The 16,524-nt window shown below is 43.1% G+C and overlaps 1 protein-coding gene across 1 annotated transcript in view; it reads right to left on the minus strand.

Moving 5' to 3' along the window:
* The window catches only part of KAT6B (lysine acetyltransferase 6B), a 180,131-nt gene extending 164,819 nt beyond the window's left edge, over positions 1-15,312 (minus strand). Inside the window, 3 exon segments of the mRNA XM_060034750.1 lie at positions 236-1,118; positions 4,772-4,841; positions 15,067-15,312. Coding sequence (XP_059890733.1) covers positions 236-856 — 621 coding nt within the window. The 5' untranslated portion in view covers positions 857-1,118; positions 4,772-4,841; positions 15,067-15,312.
* Positions 15,313-16,524: the final 1,212 nt, after the last annotated feature.

The raw sequence follows: 16,524 nt of genomic DNA on the forward strand, positions 1-16,524 counted from the left end.
CACATTAAATTCTTAGTCAACCAGCGAGGAAGCCCTTAATACGTTGTAAAACAATAGAGAACAATTTATACTGTAAAACAATATATACCTCTTAAAATATATAAGCCTGCTCTGAGGCAAAACATTTTATTTTATCACACTTAACTCAGAACTTATGTCTGTATAAAACTTAACTGAAACTCTACAAGTCAAATGGGCAATATTTACAGTGTATTGACATTCTCTCTGCACTTACCTGGTCTTTCTCATGGGGTAGAAGGCTGACAGGTGGGAGCGACGATGGGAAAGCACTGGGGTATTTCGGAGCCCCTTTGCCATCTAAGCCTCCATAGTTGACCCTGTATTGCGGTCCGTCTTTCAGTAGCCTCCCATTGTTCACTGCACGTTTGGCCCCCAGTCGCAGCCGCTGCTGAAAGGCTGGGTTGGTGGTGGTGCTTGTGAGATCACTTTGACTTCTGAGATACTTCTCTATGTTCTTCAGGGAGGAGCCATTGGGCTCCTCAAGTCCTTCAATTGCTCTCCTCAGAAGTTTATTCCAATCCACATTGCGGAGATCATTACATGATCCTCTAGACCCCTTGGCTGACTTAGGAAAAGTGCCTGGTTTAACTGATGAAAAGCGCCCAGGGTTGTCTGGGTCCTTATAGGAGGCAAGGCCTTTGTTGGTGACTTTGAGAACTGAGCCATCCTGAACACTGAGTTCCAGCTGTTCAGAGACTGTCTTCTTATCCAACCCATGGGAAGTGCTGACTGCATGGCAGATTCTCTCTTCAGAGGGCCTTTGCTTTTGCTTTTTTATTTTCTGTATAGCTTCAAGAATCCACTCTGTATAAAGTGGGTTTGCAAGTTTTACCATGGTTGACAAATGACTTCTTCAGTACAAAAGTTACCCATAGAGGTTCTCCTTGTATTTAACAGAACTTGCACATTTGAAAGTCATTTACAATTCAACAAACGGCCAGAGTATTCCAGACCATATTAAGTAAGCAACATCTTACAAACATCCATCCTTTAGAGATTAAAAAGAGGACAAACAGGCAATGTTGATAGTTGTCTTATTTGACCAACAGGAAAAACTGCATTCGGGTGAAGAACATCTTTAAACAGGAAATCAAGACCTTAAAGGATTAAAAAGGGGGGAAAGGCTCTTAATAATGAAACTTCTAAAAATAAATTAAAAGACTCTTTAGTATTACCTTTTCAGATGCAAAATGACCACAGAAGTAATGACAGGCAGGTATTATGTAACAAAGCCAGAGCGACTATATTTGCCAACCAGAAACTGGGTCACAGCCTGAGAAGGAATTTCTTTTAGGATTTTACACGTTATTTATATGAGTTATTCATGGGGCATTTAAGAGACCACATCTAAGCTATATATTTAATGGATAACCTTTATTGAAATTAATAAAATTACATGACAGTGGTTCAAGATATATGTCTACTATAAACATAAAATCAACATCAAAGAATAAGTCTATGATGCAAAAAATTTGATGGAAGTATATTAAACTTACTGCAAAAAATCTGAAACTTAAAAAAAAAAGATGGAGAGATTTTGTAGTGTTTTGTTTTTATATTGATTCTATGCCTTTTGTATTAAATTATTTCTAAATATTTTAGACTTTTGTCACTATTGTAAGTGGAATATGCTACTAATATCCATTTTGTTCTGGTTATTGTTAACATAGAAAAGCTATTTCTTTAATGTTTGATTTGTATTTAGCCATCTTACCAAAATAGCTCATTAATTCTAGTATTGTTTTTCTATACTTTCTTGGTTTTTCTAAGTATACAATTATATTGTTACTTCTCTTCCAATAATTATATTGATTGCTTTATGTTGTTGTCTTCCTCCCCTTGCTAAACCTCAAAAAAATGTCAACTATAATAGTAATTGTAGGCATTTCTGTCTTGTTCCTAAACTTAATGTAAAAAATGTAGAGTCACCATTTAGAATGATGTTTTCTCTTGTCTTACTAATCAGTACATTCAGCACACTGTTGAAGTGCAGTAGTGATCATGATTATTTTCATCCTTTACTGATTATAAAGGAAATAGTGCTAACATTTCACCATTTAAAATGATGCTTGCTGAAAATTTTTGATGGATACTTTTGACCAAATTAAAGAAATTAATAAATTCATTTAATCATTTAAAAAAAAAAAGAGGGAATTCCCTGGCAGTCCAGTGGTTAGAACTCCGCACTTCCACTGCATGGGGCAGGGTTGGGTTTGATCCCTAACCCTGGTTGGGGAACTAAGATGCTGCAAGATGTGCGGTGCAGCCAAAAAAAAAAAAAAAAGCAATGATCCTGATTCTTCTATTTCAGCTAAACATTCTATTTCCCAAGTCTCACAAGTAAGAAAATTTCCCATTGAGCCATTTCTACAGAATCATGTTTTCCCATCCCTTTGAAGAGGGTTGGTGACATTCTCTAACCCACAGGTTGGAAAACTGAAACTAATGTAGTAACATAACCGGTCACCTTTCGCACAATGGAAAACTCTAGGTGTCTTACTACCCAGTTAGCTCATGAAACTGCTCAATTCGAGCAAGGTTTGTACAAATCTGATACCAGGTAGGGAGTGATACTGCTCTCTGAGAACCTCCTGGTGTACACAAAAATCCCCTAGGTCTCCAATCTGGTATTGAGTACACCTGCCAAGAGCACCAGGCCAAAGCATCCTGGCCTGGGAGCTGGGTCATATCTGGGCTCTAACCTTGCTCTTCACAGATAATATCCACATCTTAACTCTTTCTTATAGTTTAAAGTTTACAGGGTGTGCTTGCGTATAACTTGTCATGTAATCTGCAGGATGACTCAATGGGTAAACTGAGGCTCAGGGGAAGGTGGAACTCACTCAGGATAACAGTCAGTAGTAGACTCAAGGCTCAAATGCCATTATTCTAAAGTCTAAGTCAGTGCTATCTTCACCTGAGCCATGACTGCCTGCTCTAGCTAGTTCCGCCTCTGCAATTAGACTAATAGTATGCATGCCAGTCGTACCAATGTCTAGCAGAGAAACCCTGGGAAAATGACTTAACATTTCCATCACTTTACCTGTAGGGAAATAACAGTATATCCCTCCCAGGATTGTTGAGAGAATTAAGTGAACACAGTATCTAATATTCAGTATATAGTAGCTATCATCACTTCCATCCAATACAATGTCTACACACTCTGAAAAATGTCTCATAAAATATAAAATTAAAGTTATCTCTGGTTGTTTACTTACATTTAATGTACCTCAAAGGGGAAAATAATGTCTTTCCTCAAAACTTTAGCCAGATACACTGAAGCGTTTAACATTTGCTCTCAAAGATTCTGTTGCTGAAAACAATTAGGCCATTGAACTATACTAGTTCAGTCAGCTTGAAAGAGGCAATTTAAAAAGGATTGTCCTTTTTGCAATCAGTAAGCTGTAGGTTCACTCCATTTTTCTCCCCTCAGATTTAGAAACCTGGGGCTAAAGGGACCTTTGAGGTTATCCAGTCCAACCTCTAGTTAAACAGTAAAAGATCCCTTTTTCAATATCCCCAACAGATAGGCCATAAAGTCTCAAAATACTTCCAGTGATTAGGAATTTGTCACTTCTTAAGACAGCTCATGCCACTGTTGGACAGCTCTAACTGTAATATATTTCCTGCTCACAGGAGCCAAAATCTGCCTTCCCATAACTTCTACCCACTAGTCCTAGTTCCCCTGGAACAATCTCAAGAAATTCTTTAATTATGAGGAGCCTTCATATACTTGAAAACAAGTATCTTTTGAAAACTGCTACAATCAAATCCCATTCTACCTCCAGCCCCACCTTGGACCACTCATATCCCAGTTCCTTAACATGCCCACATTATCACAGGTTTCCAAGCACCTCCTCCTCTTGGTCACTCATTAGTTTGGCTAATGCCCATCTTAAAATCTGGCATTCCAGGCATTATCCAATTATAAATGCAACCCAAGGTAACATGAACTTCCTTACCAGACCTGCCATACAACTGGCTCATGCCAAGCAGGCAGTCCAACTGAAAATCCCAGATATTCTTTCAAAAATTCTGTCAAGCCGAGTCTTTTCATTCTCTTCCTTATGCAAATTTAAATGCTGGGATTTTAAAATTTTATCACAGTTCAAGTACATCTTGTTGGTTTGAGTCTGTCTTCCAACTTGTTAAAAATTGTTTTGAATCTTGATTCTGTCATCTATGTCATCTGCAAATCTAATAAGCACTCCCCTTTGTGTCATTATATAAATTACTGACTGTTAGACTTGGAACAAGGTGTATTTAGGAATGAAATCATTGGCTTTCATAGTGCAACCACTTTCACGATAGAACACAGGAATCACTCTGCTTTAGTAAGTTTAAAACAGGAAGCTGATCTTTCCAAGGTAAAATGGTTTGGGGCAAAATTTCATTAGAAGACATTTCACCATGTCCAAATAATTATTTCATCTTTCATCATTTATTCAGGATGAATCAACTAATTTAATTTGATTGCACAAAATACAACTGCAGGAAGCAGGAAAAGAGGTCACAGAAAAGTATCCAATATTGCAAAGTTGCTTTCAGGCATTTTGGTTACACAAGCAAATGAACATACATTAAAACAAAACACATTTCATAACTAATAAACACTTAAAATATACCTTCATGACAAGCTATTACCACAATCTTAACCACAATCAAAAGAATTGTTCATCTCCATTACCAACACATTTCAACAAGACTGACATTTTATATCTTAAAAATATAATAAAACAAGGGAAAATACCAGAATTGGAACTCCAAGTGTTTTAACAGTCCATGACAAAAAAGAAGATTGTCCAGATCTTCAGGCAAATCTGCCAAAAGAAAAAAATGTAAATGTTAATTTGGGCATAAGGACATCCCTAAAATTCAGCAACCATCTATGGATCTCCACAACTATTCAATCCAAACAGCTGCAGTGAATTTACTGGTATACTATGTTTGGTGGTATGTTAGCTCTTTCATACCACTAAAGGGTATTTAAGAACATGGAATTCAGGACAGGACATGAAGCCCCACAGCGAGTGCCTAAAGAAGTAAACTTTCACTCTTCTTTAAGGCCAGACCTGTTTTCCGCATTTTAAAAAATCAGGTTTGTGATGGAGTCTAAAAAAGAATTCCATCATTTAAAAAATAAAAAATCCCACTATTACTCAAATAGCCAGGCAGGTATAACATTTTGTCTGGAGGAAAAAAAAAAAGTCGAACATTGTTTAAAGATCAATATTAACTTTCCCAGGCAACATTCACTATTTGTCCCAAAGGTCACCTGGCATCTAGGTACTGATTGAACTATCAAGATATGGCCAATAACTGCACCTAAGAGAAGGATGCACCATTTTCCACAATAGTAAGTACGTGCTTGTTCAGGTCACATTTCAGGGCAGTAATGATCATTTTTACTTCAAAGGCAAAAAATAAATGTAAAACAACACTGTGAATAGCTGCACTTTGATAGTGTACAAAACAACCAAGCAACCTTGGATCCCCTTTCTCCCTTCCCGCGGTCACAGACACACACCCCACTCCTCAATTTAATATCAAAATTAGCTCTCATCTGACACCAACCAACAGAGTTAACTAGGCAGAAACAGATGTAACACAGCAGCTCTTCGCTACAAGCCGGATCAGTGTTAAAAACATACACACACACAGAGCTAGGAGTGGAACAAAATCAGAAGTCTCTTATCTGCAGCCAATTCTCAACTAAACACATGTATATTATCCACTTTGTATATTATCCACTGCAAATTTTTTAATCTTAGGCTGGTTTGTTTCTGACATCCCACTGGCCCCACTGTAAATTGGTATATGCTAACAGAATAGATTGAAAACCAATTTAATTTTAGTCTAAGCAGTATCTAACTAGAAAGACAAATCTAAGGAAAAATATGCATAATTCATTCAAAAGGCAAATAGAAATGTTTCTTCCCCTGATTCAGAATTATCCATACCACTTCTCTTTTCCAGAGCCCTAGGATTTGTTTCATACGTAGACAGCATATTCTATTACAAGTACAACCCTAAAAACCATTATTCTCTTTTCATTTTTTTCTATAAAAACTTGAAAGTTGGACTAAAAGCCTATCAAAATGAGAATAAGTCATTCCAAATTAATTCTGGGGACTCATGTTACATCAAAATTAAATTATTCTATTTTCTAAGGTTTTGAATCATTTTATTTTTAACTACAAAATAACATCAGTAAATTATATGGTTGTATCATACAGTCTTATAGTAAAACACTATTTACATCACTCATTACACACTATTCTAAACAGATCTAGAGAAATGCTTAGTCCAACACTGAGCTTTTGGCTTCATTAGTATTATATAAATATCAACACTATTCATAAATACACATGTCAGCAACAAGAAGAGTCAAAATACCCTGGATCATAAATAATATGTGAAGCCTCCTCTAAGCTTTTGCTAATGTGTGTTGTTTCAAAATCAATGTCATAACACTCGTGTCATGAGATTGTGGATGAGCCAAAAACAGTGGTAGAAAAAAATAAAGATTAATAGTAGAGTTTACTCTTTTGTCATCCTGAGTTTCGCTTGCTAACAGTTATTTTTAGCTCTCTCACTTTCATAGGCTCCTGGATTTTTTCATAGCCTGCTATGTAATTGAGTGAGGATCCACAAATCTTAACAATATCTTCTGAAACAGAACATACGCTGCTGAAGGGAAGGGACCTTAACTTTGCTTCTGTAACCACCCACCACAGAGCATTAGCACAGCTGCTCCAAACAGCATCCTCGGTGAACAAATATCTGCTGTCTGACAACAATCAGATACATCCATACGGTGATACTGGCTAACTTTCAAGTCCTGGATGCATCTATTTCCCTTAAAATTAATGCTCAAGGCCCAAAACGTGAATTGGGAGGTGAGGTTATAAATACTAATCAAAGAACAACCAACAAATATTTAGTGAGATGTTGTTCTGTGAGTACAGCCCTATGGTAGATGCTGTGGGTATAAGAAGCGATTAAGCACCATTTGGTAGCTCCTCAAAAAGTTAAACATAAAATTACCGTATGACCCCACAATTCCACTTCTAGGTATACACCCCCAAAGAACTGAAAACAGGTACTCAAATAAGTACACGTACACTCATGTTCATGACAGCACTATTCACGATAGCCAAAAAGTGGAAAAAGGTCAATATCCATAAACAGATGAATGGATGAAGAAAATGTGATATATCCATACATTGGAATATTATTCAGTGATAATAAGAAATGAAGCAGTGATACATGCTACAACATGGATGAACCTCAAAAATACGTTGTGAAAGAAGCCAGACACAAAGGGTTACGTATCATAATAATCCCATTTATAGGAAACATCCAGAACAGATAAAGCTATAAACAGAAGATAGATTGGTGGGGCCTAGGCAGGGATGGGGGAAGTGGTTAGGAAAAAAATTGCTTAATGGGTAAAGGATTTTATTTTGGAATGATGACAATGTTTGGAAACTACATAGAGGTGGTGGTCACACAACACTGTGAATATACTAAATGTCACTGAATTGTTCACTTTAAAATGGTTAGTTTTGGGCTTCCCTGGTGGCGCAGTGGTTAAGAATCTGCCTGCCAATGCAGGGGACACAGGTTCAAGCCCTGGTCCGGGAAGATCCCACATGCCACGGAGCAACTAAGCCTGTGCGCCACAACTACTGAGCCTGCAAGCCACAACTACTGAGCCCATGCACCACAACTACTGAAGCCTGCACACCTAGAGCCCGAGCTCCGCAACAAGAGAAGCCACCATAATGAGAAGCCCGCGCAGAGTAGCGAAGAGTAGCCCCCTCTTGCTGCAAGTAGAGAAAGCCTACGTGCAGCAACAAAGACACAATGCAGCCAAAAATAAATAAATAAATTTATAAAAATAAGTAATAAATAAAATAAAATGGTTAGTTTTATGTTATGTGAATTTCACCCCAAATTATTTTTTTAAAAAAGAAATAAAGCACTAAACTATAATAATAGCAACCATTGTCCAACACCTACTGTAGACCAGGCACTTTACATAGATTATCAGTAAACCTTAAAATAACCCTGTAAGGTAGCATTGTTGCCCGCATTTTGCAAAAGAAAAACTGATTCCTGAAGGTCAAGACCTCAGACCACTAAGTCATGAAAGATTTTAATTCAGATGCTAAAACCTAAACACTTTCCTGTCTCTCCATTGGTTTTCAAACTAGGCTCCTTGGATCTCTTGTAAGAAAGTGCCTTGGGTTTGGGCACCACCTGAAGGTGCCCTTGTGGGTTAAACACTAGGGCCACCATAATCCTTTGCACCAAACAAAGATCTCTACCTTAACTATTCTATGTATAATGGGCTTCTCCATAAGATTCACTTCAAAGAAAGGGTTCCGCTGAATACAGAAGGAAAAATGTCTGAAAAAAACCGTGACTATTCCTTGTTGAGTGTGGAGGGGTAGAACATCCCTTGGACGGAGAGGACTTAAACTGGACCTTGAAAGACAAGGCAGAACTTGGACAATTGCCTGGCCTCTCCACCCCAATTCAAATCCTTTGTGGCCCAGTGCAAACAGATACCTTCTCAGAAGCCCTACATCACTTTGTCTAACAGGAAGCTTTTAGCTTTCTTATTATTTGGCATTCATTTTCTACTTTGTATTTTGCTTACTCATACACGGACCTCATCTCCCCTACTAGACTGTACAATTCTTTTTTTTTTTTTTGAGTAGTGTTTTTTTTTTTTTTTTTTAGAAATGGCTTTTATTTATTTATTTATTTTTGGCTGTGTTGGGTCCCCGTTTCCGCGCCAGGGCTTTCTCTAGCTGCGGCGAGCGGGGGCCACCCTTCATCGTGGTGCACGGGCCTCTCACTATCACGGCCTCTCTTGTTGCGGAGCACAGGCTCCAGACGTGCCGGCTCAGTAGTTGTGGCTCACAGGCTCAGCTGCTCCACGGCATGTGGGATCCTCCCAGACCAGAGCTCGAACCCGTGTCCCCTGCATTGGCAGGCAGACTCTCAAACACTGCGCCACCAGGGAAGCCCTAGACTGTACAATTCTTAAGAACAGGACTCATGTTTGATTCATCTTGGCGTGCCCCAAGACTTCCCAGGACCACAACTTAACATAAGAGGGGCTCAATGCCTATTTGTTAAATGAATGCATCAGTAAATGAATGAAGGGAATCTAGGAGAAGGCACAGAGCTAAGAATGAGCTGTCAGACTAAAGGGATACCTAATCCATGTGCATGCCTGGAGTGGGGATGTGTTGAAGAGGAATAAGAAATAAAGCTGGCTGTGACAAAAGCCAGGCTGAGGCGTGTGAACATGACAGATGAAGTAACAGAAAGCCACTGCAGGAGTAGTGACACAATAAGGTATAGTGGAGTGCAAGCACACACACACATGCACGCACACACAAATCTGTTGAACGTTTGAATAATTCTGGCAATGGTATCCATCCAGTATAGGCTGGAGGGAAGTATGACTGAAGGAACAAACAAAAGCAACCAGTATTTCCTCTCTCCACATATCAATCGTGTTCAACTTATATTTATGAGCCTAACTCAGCAGCAAGCCCAGAGTAGCACTCCATAAATGTTAGCTGAATTGAATATTTAATTCCCCATCTTTTGATAATAATACTAAGTTCTTTCTCACTACTCATTAACATAGAGAGTTTTCAATTCATAAGCTAATAATGTTTTCCAAGGATTTCTAAGAGGCTAAATCACCATGAAAATTATCATTTCAACTAATACATATTAGATTAATTGGAAGTTTAATTTTTCATGTCATGCGCTCCTAGTTGACAATATCCTTGTTATGTCATTAAACTATAATTGTGTAAATCTGCTTCAACAAACAATAACTGAACCATCAATAAACTATTATGGCTTCCATAATCCCTAGCAAAGATTAATTTCAATATCATCATCATAAATTAGTAGAGACATGTCCCAAATCTCCTGGTGAAGCCCATGAATTACGTTTGCATAGTCATCCCTGCATTTAAGTGCTCAACAGTTTCAGTCTCTAAACTTTAATCACACTGTTAGGAACCTCACAGGAAATTTGATCCCTTGTAAAACAGAGGATTTTAGAGACAAGATGAAAAGTCATGTGAAGTCATCAGGCCTTTGGAGCCAGGGTACACTGATTAGTAATGATGATATTATAACTAAGCACTTTCACTTATGAAATAATCAACTAAATTTAGAATATCTTTTTTGGCATTTAAAAATTGCTATTCAATCCTAGTTTTCTTCCAACTCTCAGATGAGCTTTAGCTGGGTTTTAATGACAAAGACTGAGAATGACATATTAAGAAAAAAATCTGACATCTGAATTTTTTAAAGATTATTTTGAAAATACACATCATTTCAGAATTCTGCATTAACTTTATCACAGATGTCTTCAAACAGGATATCCAGTGAAGCCTTAAAACACATTAGGGTTGCCCTCTGAGAATCTCAAGAAAATTACAGATCTATTTTTTAAAAGGAACACATGTACATACAGACATTTGCATACAATTTCAAGGGCTTACAGAACCTCTACTGCCCATCCAAGGACCTCTTAAGGTCCACGCACTACTCTACCTATTTTAACATACACAGAGAGGTCAACAGTTTTATCCGGTTTCACAATAATTATCTCTATGAGTGCTTAAAGTAGCACATATTACATTAAAAGAAAGTTATTCTCATCGGTTTTGGATCTTATCAAACAGGCTTGTGTTAACAAGGTGATGTGCTATGATGGGATGGATCTAGAGAGCTCAGGAATCAAGTCCCCACCTTGTCAGCTACCTAAACTGTGGGATATTGGACATGTTACTGAATCAATCTAAGTCTGTCTTCCTGCTTGTAAAAATGAGAAAAATGTACAGTTTTGCAGAACTGTAAAGAGGAATAATTGAGATAACAAATATGAAAGAACCAAGGATGGTGGCAGACACATAGCAGGAACACAATAAAATGCTAGCTCATAAAAGGAAAAAGGGCAATACAGTCAGCTGGAGACCTGTAAAATCTAACCTGGCTGAACTTCCGTCTATATGACCATTTTCTCCTATGAGACAGGGAAAGTCAGCACCTGGCTCTTAGTTATAGTTGCAGACAAGTAAAAATTCAAGACAGAGAACAGAAGAAAGTGAAGAAAAGCAAAAACAGATTTGTAATGGCGAGGATGGGGTCAAAAGAGTGTATTTGACTCATAATCATACATCTTTTAAGGTCAGTAAAGCTTTTAGAATACTGATAGAATATCTACTTAACCTGAGGGTAGGAAAAGAGTCTTAAAACAAGACACAAAAAACACTAACCAGGGCTTCCCTGGGTGGCGCAGTGGTTGAGAGTCCGCCTCCCGATACAGGGGACACGGGTTCGTGCCACGGTACGGGAAGATCCCACATGCCGCGGAGCGGCTGGGCCCGTGAGCCACGGCCGCTGAGCCTGTGTGTCCGCAGCCTGTGCTCCACAACAGGGAGAGGCCACAGCAGTGAGAGGCCCGCGTACCGCAAAAAAAAAAAAAAAAAAAGAGAGTGAAAAGGCAAGCCAGAGAATGGAAGGCATTTGCAACACACACACAGGACAAAGAATTTGTATCCAGAGTAAATAAAGAACTTCTAGCAATGAAAGACACAAGGACCAATTTACAAAAAGGCGGGTGGGGGTGAGGGCCGACTTAAACAGGAACTTTACAAAGGAGGAAATCCAGGTAGCTGATAAATATATGAAAAGCTATTCAACCTCCTTACTAATCAAGTAAATGCAAAGTTTACCAGATTGCCTAAATTGAAAAAACTAAGTTGAGGAGGACGAGAAGCCAGGGATCGTATATATATATGAGATAATATACTGGAGGGAGTATAACGTGGTACGACACTTTGGAAAACAGTCTGACTGGTACCTAGTAAAGTTGAAGACAAGCATAGCCCGTGACTAGGGCAACCATACAGCTCATCATCCAAATCCAGACACTGCTGAGAATTAAAGGTGCTATACTACTAATTACACCGGGACAATGGGCATAAACCAGCATAAACAGTCACGCTGCCTGTGAACCAGCAGTTCCATTCCTAGGTGTACACCTCAGAGACACTGTGCACGTGCACACCAGATGACGGATACGGGAACACTCACAGCAGCTTAGTTCACAAATATCCAGCAAGAGTGGAATGGATGATACAAAAATTGTGGAAGATTGTGGGAGTCCTAAAAAAAGGTGCTTTGTAAATGCAAATTAAAGCATTACAGGGAAGAAATATCCCTTCCTCACACTTCTCCCATCCACTAGTCATTTACTGTTCTATAAGCAAAGATGGATCACTACAGCTCACACATCTCTGCTTTCATAAAACAATTCCTTTTCTCTCGCTTGATAAAACTACAGGCATCCGTATACACGGTATGCACGAAAACTGAAACTATTGTGTCGAGAACTATCTAAGAGACTGAAAAGTCACCTGTGAGGAACCCTGGCATTTAGTAAAGCCATATCGGTTGGCTAAGTCTTTTAACTGGTATTCGAAAGTCCATAAAAGTTTCAGAAGTACATTAACATTATTTATGGAACTTTCTCAACTACCTTCCAATACTCACCCTATTTTACCTTTCATTCCTGTTGTGCCTTACATCTGACAAGCAGTGCAGAGACAAACATTTGGTGTAACGGCAATGACATAACATCCACTCTACTCAGAGGCCTGGGTTTGGCTGGTAGGCAAAATTTCAACGGACCGTGTCATTACCACCAGCCAGTCATTCCCCTAAGTTCCTCCTTTAATGTTAAAACCTTCCTCTGCCTCTATCTTTTCTTCTGCTTTTTTTCTTTAATCATCGCTTCACCTTCTCAACCTTCAACCCTAAGTATAAGTTCTCAGGTAAGAATCTTAACCTTTACTGAAACATGCATTATGCTTTCCTTCTTAAAAACATGAAAAAAAAAAAAAACCTGCCCCCATTCATTTTGATAAATGTGTGAAGAATTTATGAATAAAAAAAAATGGGGCTTCCCTGGTGGCGCAGTGGTTGAGAGCCCACCTGCCAATGCAGGGGACACAGGTTCGTGCCCCGGTCTGGGAAGATCCCACATGCCGCGGAGCGGCTAGGCCCGTGAGCCATGGCCGCTGAGCCTGTGCGTCCGGAGCCTGTGCTCTGCAACGGGAGAGGCCACAACAGTGAGAGGCCCGCATACCACAAAAAAATAAATAAATAATGGAGGGCTTCCCTGGTGGCACAGTGGTTAAGAATCCGCCTGCCAATGCAGGGGACACGGGTTCAAGCCCTGGTCCAGGAAGATCCCACATGCCGCGGAGCACCTAAGCCCGTGCGCCACAACTACTGAGCCTGCGCTCCAGGACTTTGAGCCACAACTAATGGGCCTGCGTGCCACAATTACTGAAGCCCGCGCGCCTAGAGCCCGTGCTCCACAACAAGAGAAGTCACCATGATGAGAAGCCCGCGCACCACAACAAAGAGCAGCCCCCGCTCCAAGCAACTAACAAAAGACAGCGTGCAGCAAGGAATACCCGATGCAGTCAAAGATAAATACATACATAAATAAATTGATTAAAAAAAAAAAGAATGGAGTGTTTTACTTCAGGTCTATCCCAGAAAATCTAGGGTACACAGACAGGAAGAATGTACTTTACTCATAGTCATACAAAACAAACAAGCCAACAAACACATACCTTTTTTGGAGTACCACATAACTATCCCAACATTCCCATTATCTACTCCCACCTCCTGTCCCTACATGGAAGAGTCTTCATATACTCTTTCTCTTTACCTTGAATTTCTGGGCACCTCCACCCCCAACTTGTTTCATTGGTTCTCTTTTCCTATTTTCCACGTTTGTAATCTAACCCCTCCTCTGCCTTTGCCCCTTGTCTCACACCACTCCCTGCACTCACCTCAGACCAAAGTACTTACAAGTTCAAAACTACACAATGCCCTTTCCCGAGGTAGTACACAGGGAGCCTCCTTCTGAGACAGACACCCTGTTCCCCCTTTCCTGACCCCAGCTCAAGTTACACCCAAGAAATCCAGCCTATCAAACAACCCTATATCCCAAACTAACACCTTTCTCTGCTGCCCCATCCTCACTCTGGGTGCAGTCTAAATCACATTCACCCAGCCCCACCCATCTTTCTTCACACCTGTCACCCTTTCTAATCCCCTGACCCCATGAGATTTTCTGCTAGATATATTTTGCGTATATCTAAGTTCTAAGTAGCCTCACTTCACATTTAAGTCTGCTGTGCTGCCTTACCTTTCAGAGACTCCCAAGAATATCCGTCCCATCCCTGCATGTTTTTTTTTAATGCTTCCTATTCCCCAAAGCTAGCAAACCTTCCTATTCCAACATGCCAGTTCACCCACATACCTCCTTCCCAGCACAGTAACTGTACATGTTTCTCAGTTTCCCCAATACTTTCTCCAATCCAATATCTACTTTGCATCGCTTTCTCAACACTACTCCACATCTACCACACCCAAATCCATTCTTACTCTGCCCCCAGATAACTGTAATCTCACCCTTCTGCACCATTTCACCTGCCCCTCGGTTCCCCTTCCACATCTCCAATTTTGCACTCTTCCCACTCTCCCCTCTCTCCCCTCTGCACCTGCCTGCACACCTCCACTTTCCCCTCCCACCCACCCCCTCACTGGGCGTGTACTTCCCAGACACTCACTGGCCCCCCACCGTTCCTACTGGGTCTCTCCCACTCAGAAAACCCCTCCAAACCCCCGCCTTCCGACCACCCGAGCCCCGCCCCCACCCCATATCGCCCCGCCTCCTCCATCCTCGAGCCCCGCCCCTTGCCCTGGAGGCCTCGATGAGGGGCGGGGCCTGTCCCTCCTCCCCTTTCCCCCGCCCCCTACCGTCACGCTCAGGGGCAGCCTGACCCCGAGCGGCCCCGCGGTGACCCTCGCGCAGAGGCCTGTGGGAGGGGCGTCACAAGCCCCCGATATCCCCCCCGCCCGCTCCCCTCCCGCCCAGTCTCCTCCCCCTGGGAACGCGCGGGGTGGGTGACAGACCTGGCCGCGCGCCACCGTCACCGCACCTGCTGGGGGCGCTGCCGCTGCCTGAGAAAGAAGCCGCGGCTGCCGCCTGGAGGAGGTGCCGTCGCCTCCGCCACCGCTGCCGCCGCCGCCAGGGGTAGGAGCTAAGCCGCCGCCATTTTGTGTCCCCCTGTTGTTGTCGTTGACATGAATCCGACATGACACTGATTACAGCCCAATGGAGTCTCATTAAACCCGAGCTGCGGCCCCGCCCCGGCGCTGCCCCATTGGGCTAGACCGCAGACACTTAGGGCCACCCGTTGGCCTAAGGGTCTGTCCGTCACCCACACAGTAACCACTCTGCAGCCCATTGGGGTAGGATCCTGCCGGTCATCTCGCCTCCGCATAGCCACACCCCTCGACCCATCATACCCCCCCTCCGGTACCACCCCGGGGGAGGGTCCACTGCTAGTACCAATCAACAGACCTCTGGGCCCGCCTCTTCTGGGCACCTATTGGTCCAGCCCTTTTTCTCTCTCCCAGACACCGCGCCACCTCTACTTCCACCTACCCGCCCCTTCTACCTCTAGAAATGGATTGGGTCTACTCGCAGGAGAGGCGCTTGGCCTTATTGGCTGCAGACAACGCCAATCAGAGGGCCTAGTCCCTCTCCCCTCCCCCACAACCCCAAAGCCCCTAGCCCGCAGCTAAAGTTTGTGTGAGAGCTGATCGCTGGCGGCGGCCGCAGGATTTAGGGGTGGGCGCGGGCGGGCGCGCGCGGGCGGGCACGCGAAGTTAAAATTCGAGGTTCTCAGTCGCCAGCTCCTGCGGTGGAGCGCGCGGACGGGCGCGCCTCCTGGAGCGTTCCATCCCGCCCCCTCCTCCACCCTCTCCCGTCCCGTCCCGGGCGACTACTCGCCCGCCCCCTGGCTCGCATCCTTACCCCCCACGCACCCCTATCCTGCAAGCCTCAGGCCGGGTGCGGGCAGTACGATGTAGCTACAACCTCCTCGCCATCCCATGCCGAGGGGGAGCAAGCCTTTACCCGCCGGGCGTGCACCCCCCCGGCTGCACACTCGCCAGTGTCTGCAAGCACGTGCACCGTTCGCCGCTGCCTCCAGCCACCCCGGTCCCCGGCTAACCTCGCCTGCAGCCCGGCCAATCGCTTGCTGCCCTTTGTTGCTGCAGCCCGGGTCTCCCCGCTGCCTTCCTCAGCCTCCGCCTCGTCCTTTGCCAGCCGCCCGGGTCCGCAGCGCCGCGCTCCCCCCGCCCGGGACCCACCGCCGCCGCCTCCTTCTCCTCCTCCGCCTCCTCCTCCTCGGCTCCGGGCTGCAGCGCACAGAGCCCGAGGCAGCGCCGCCCAGCCCCGCTCCCCCCGCGCCGCCAGCTAGCCCGCCCGGCCCGGCCGGGGGCGCAGCCTGGACCCCGCCCGCCCCAGTCCCCGCCCCGGGGGTACCTGCCTCCGCCCTGGGGGGCTCCGCTTGCCGCCCTCGG

This window comes from Delphinus delphis, chromosome 16, assembly GCF_949987515.2.
Source record: "Delphinus delphis chromosome 16, mDelDel1.2, whole genome shotgun sequence".
Taxonomy (NCBI): Eukaryota; Metazoa; Chordata; class Mammalia; order Artiodactyla; family Delphinidae; genus Delphinus; species Delphinus delphis.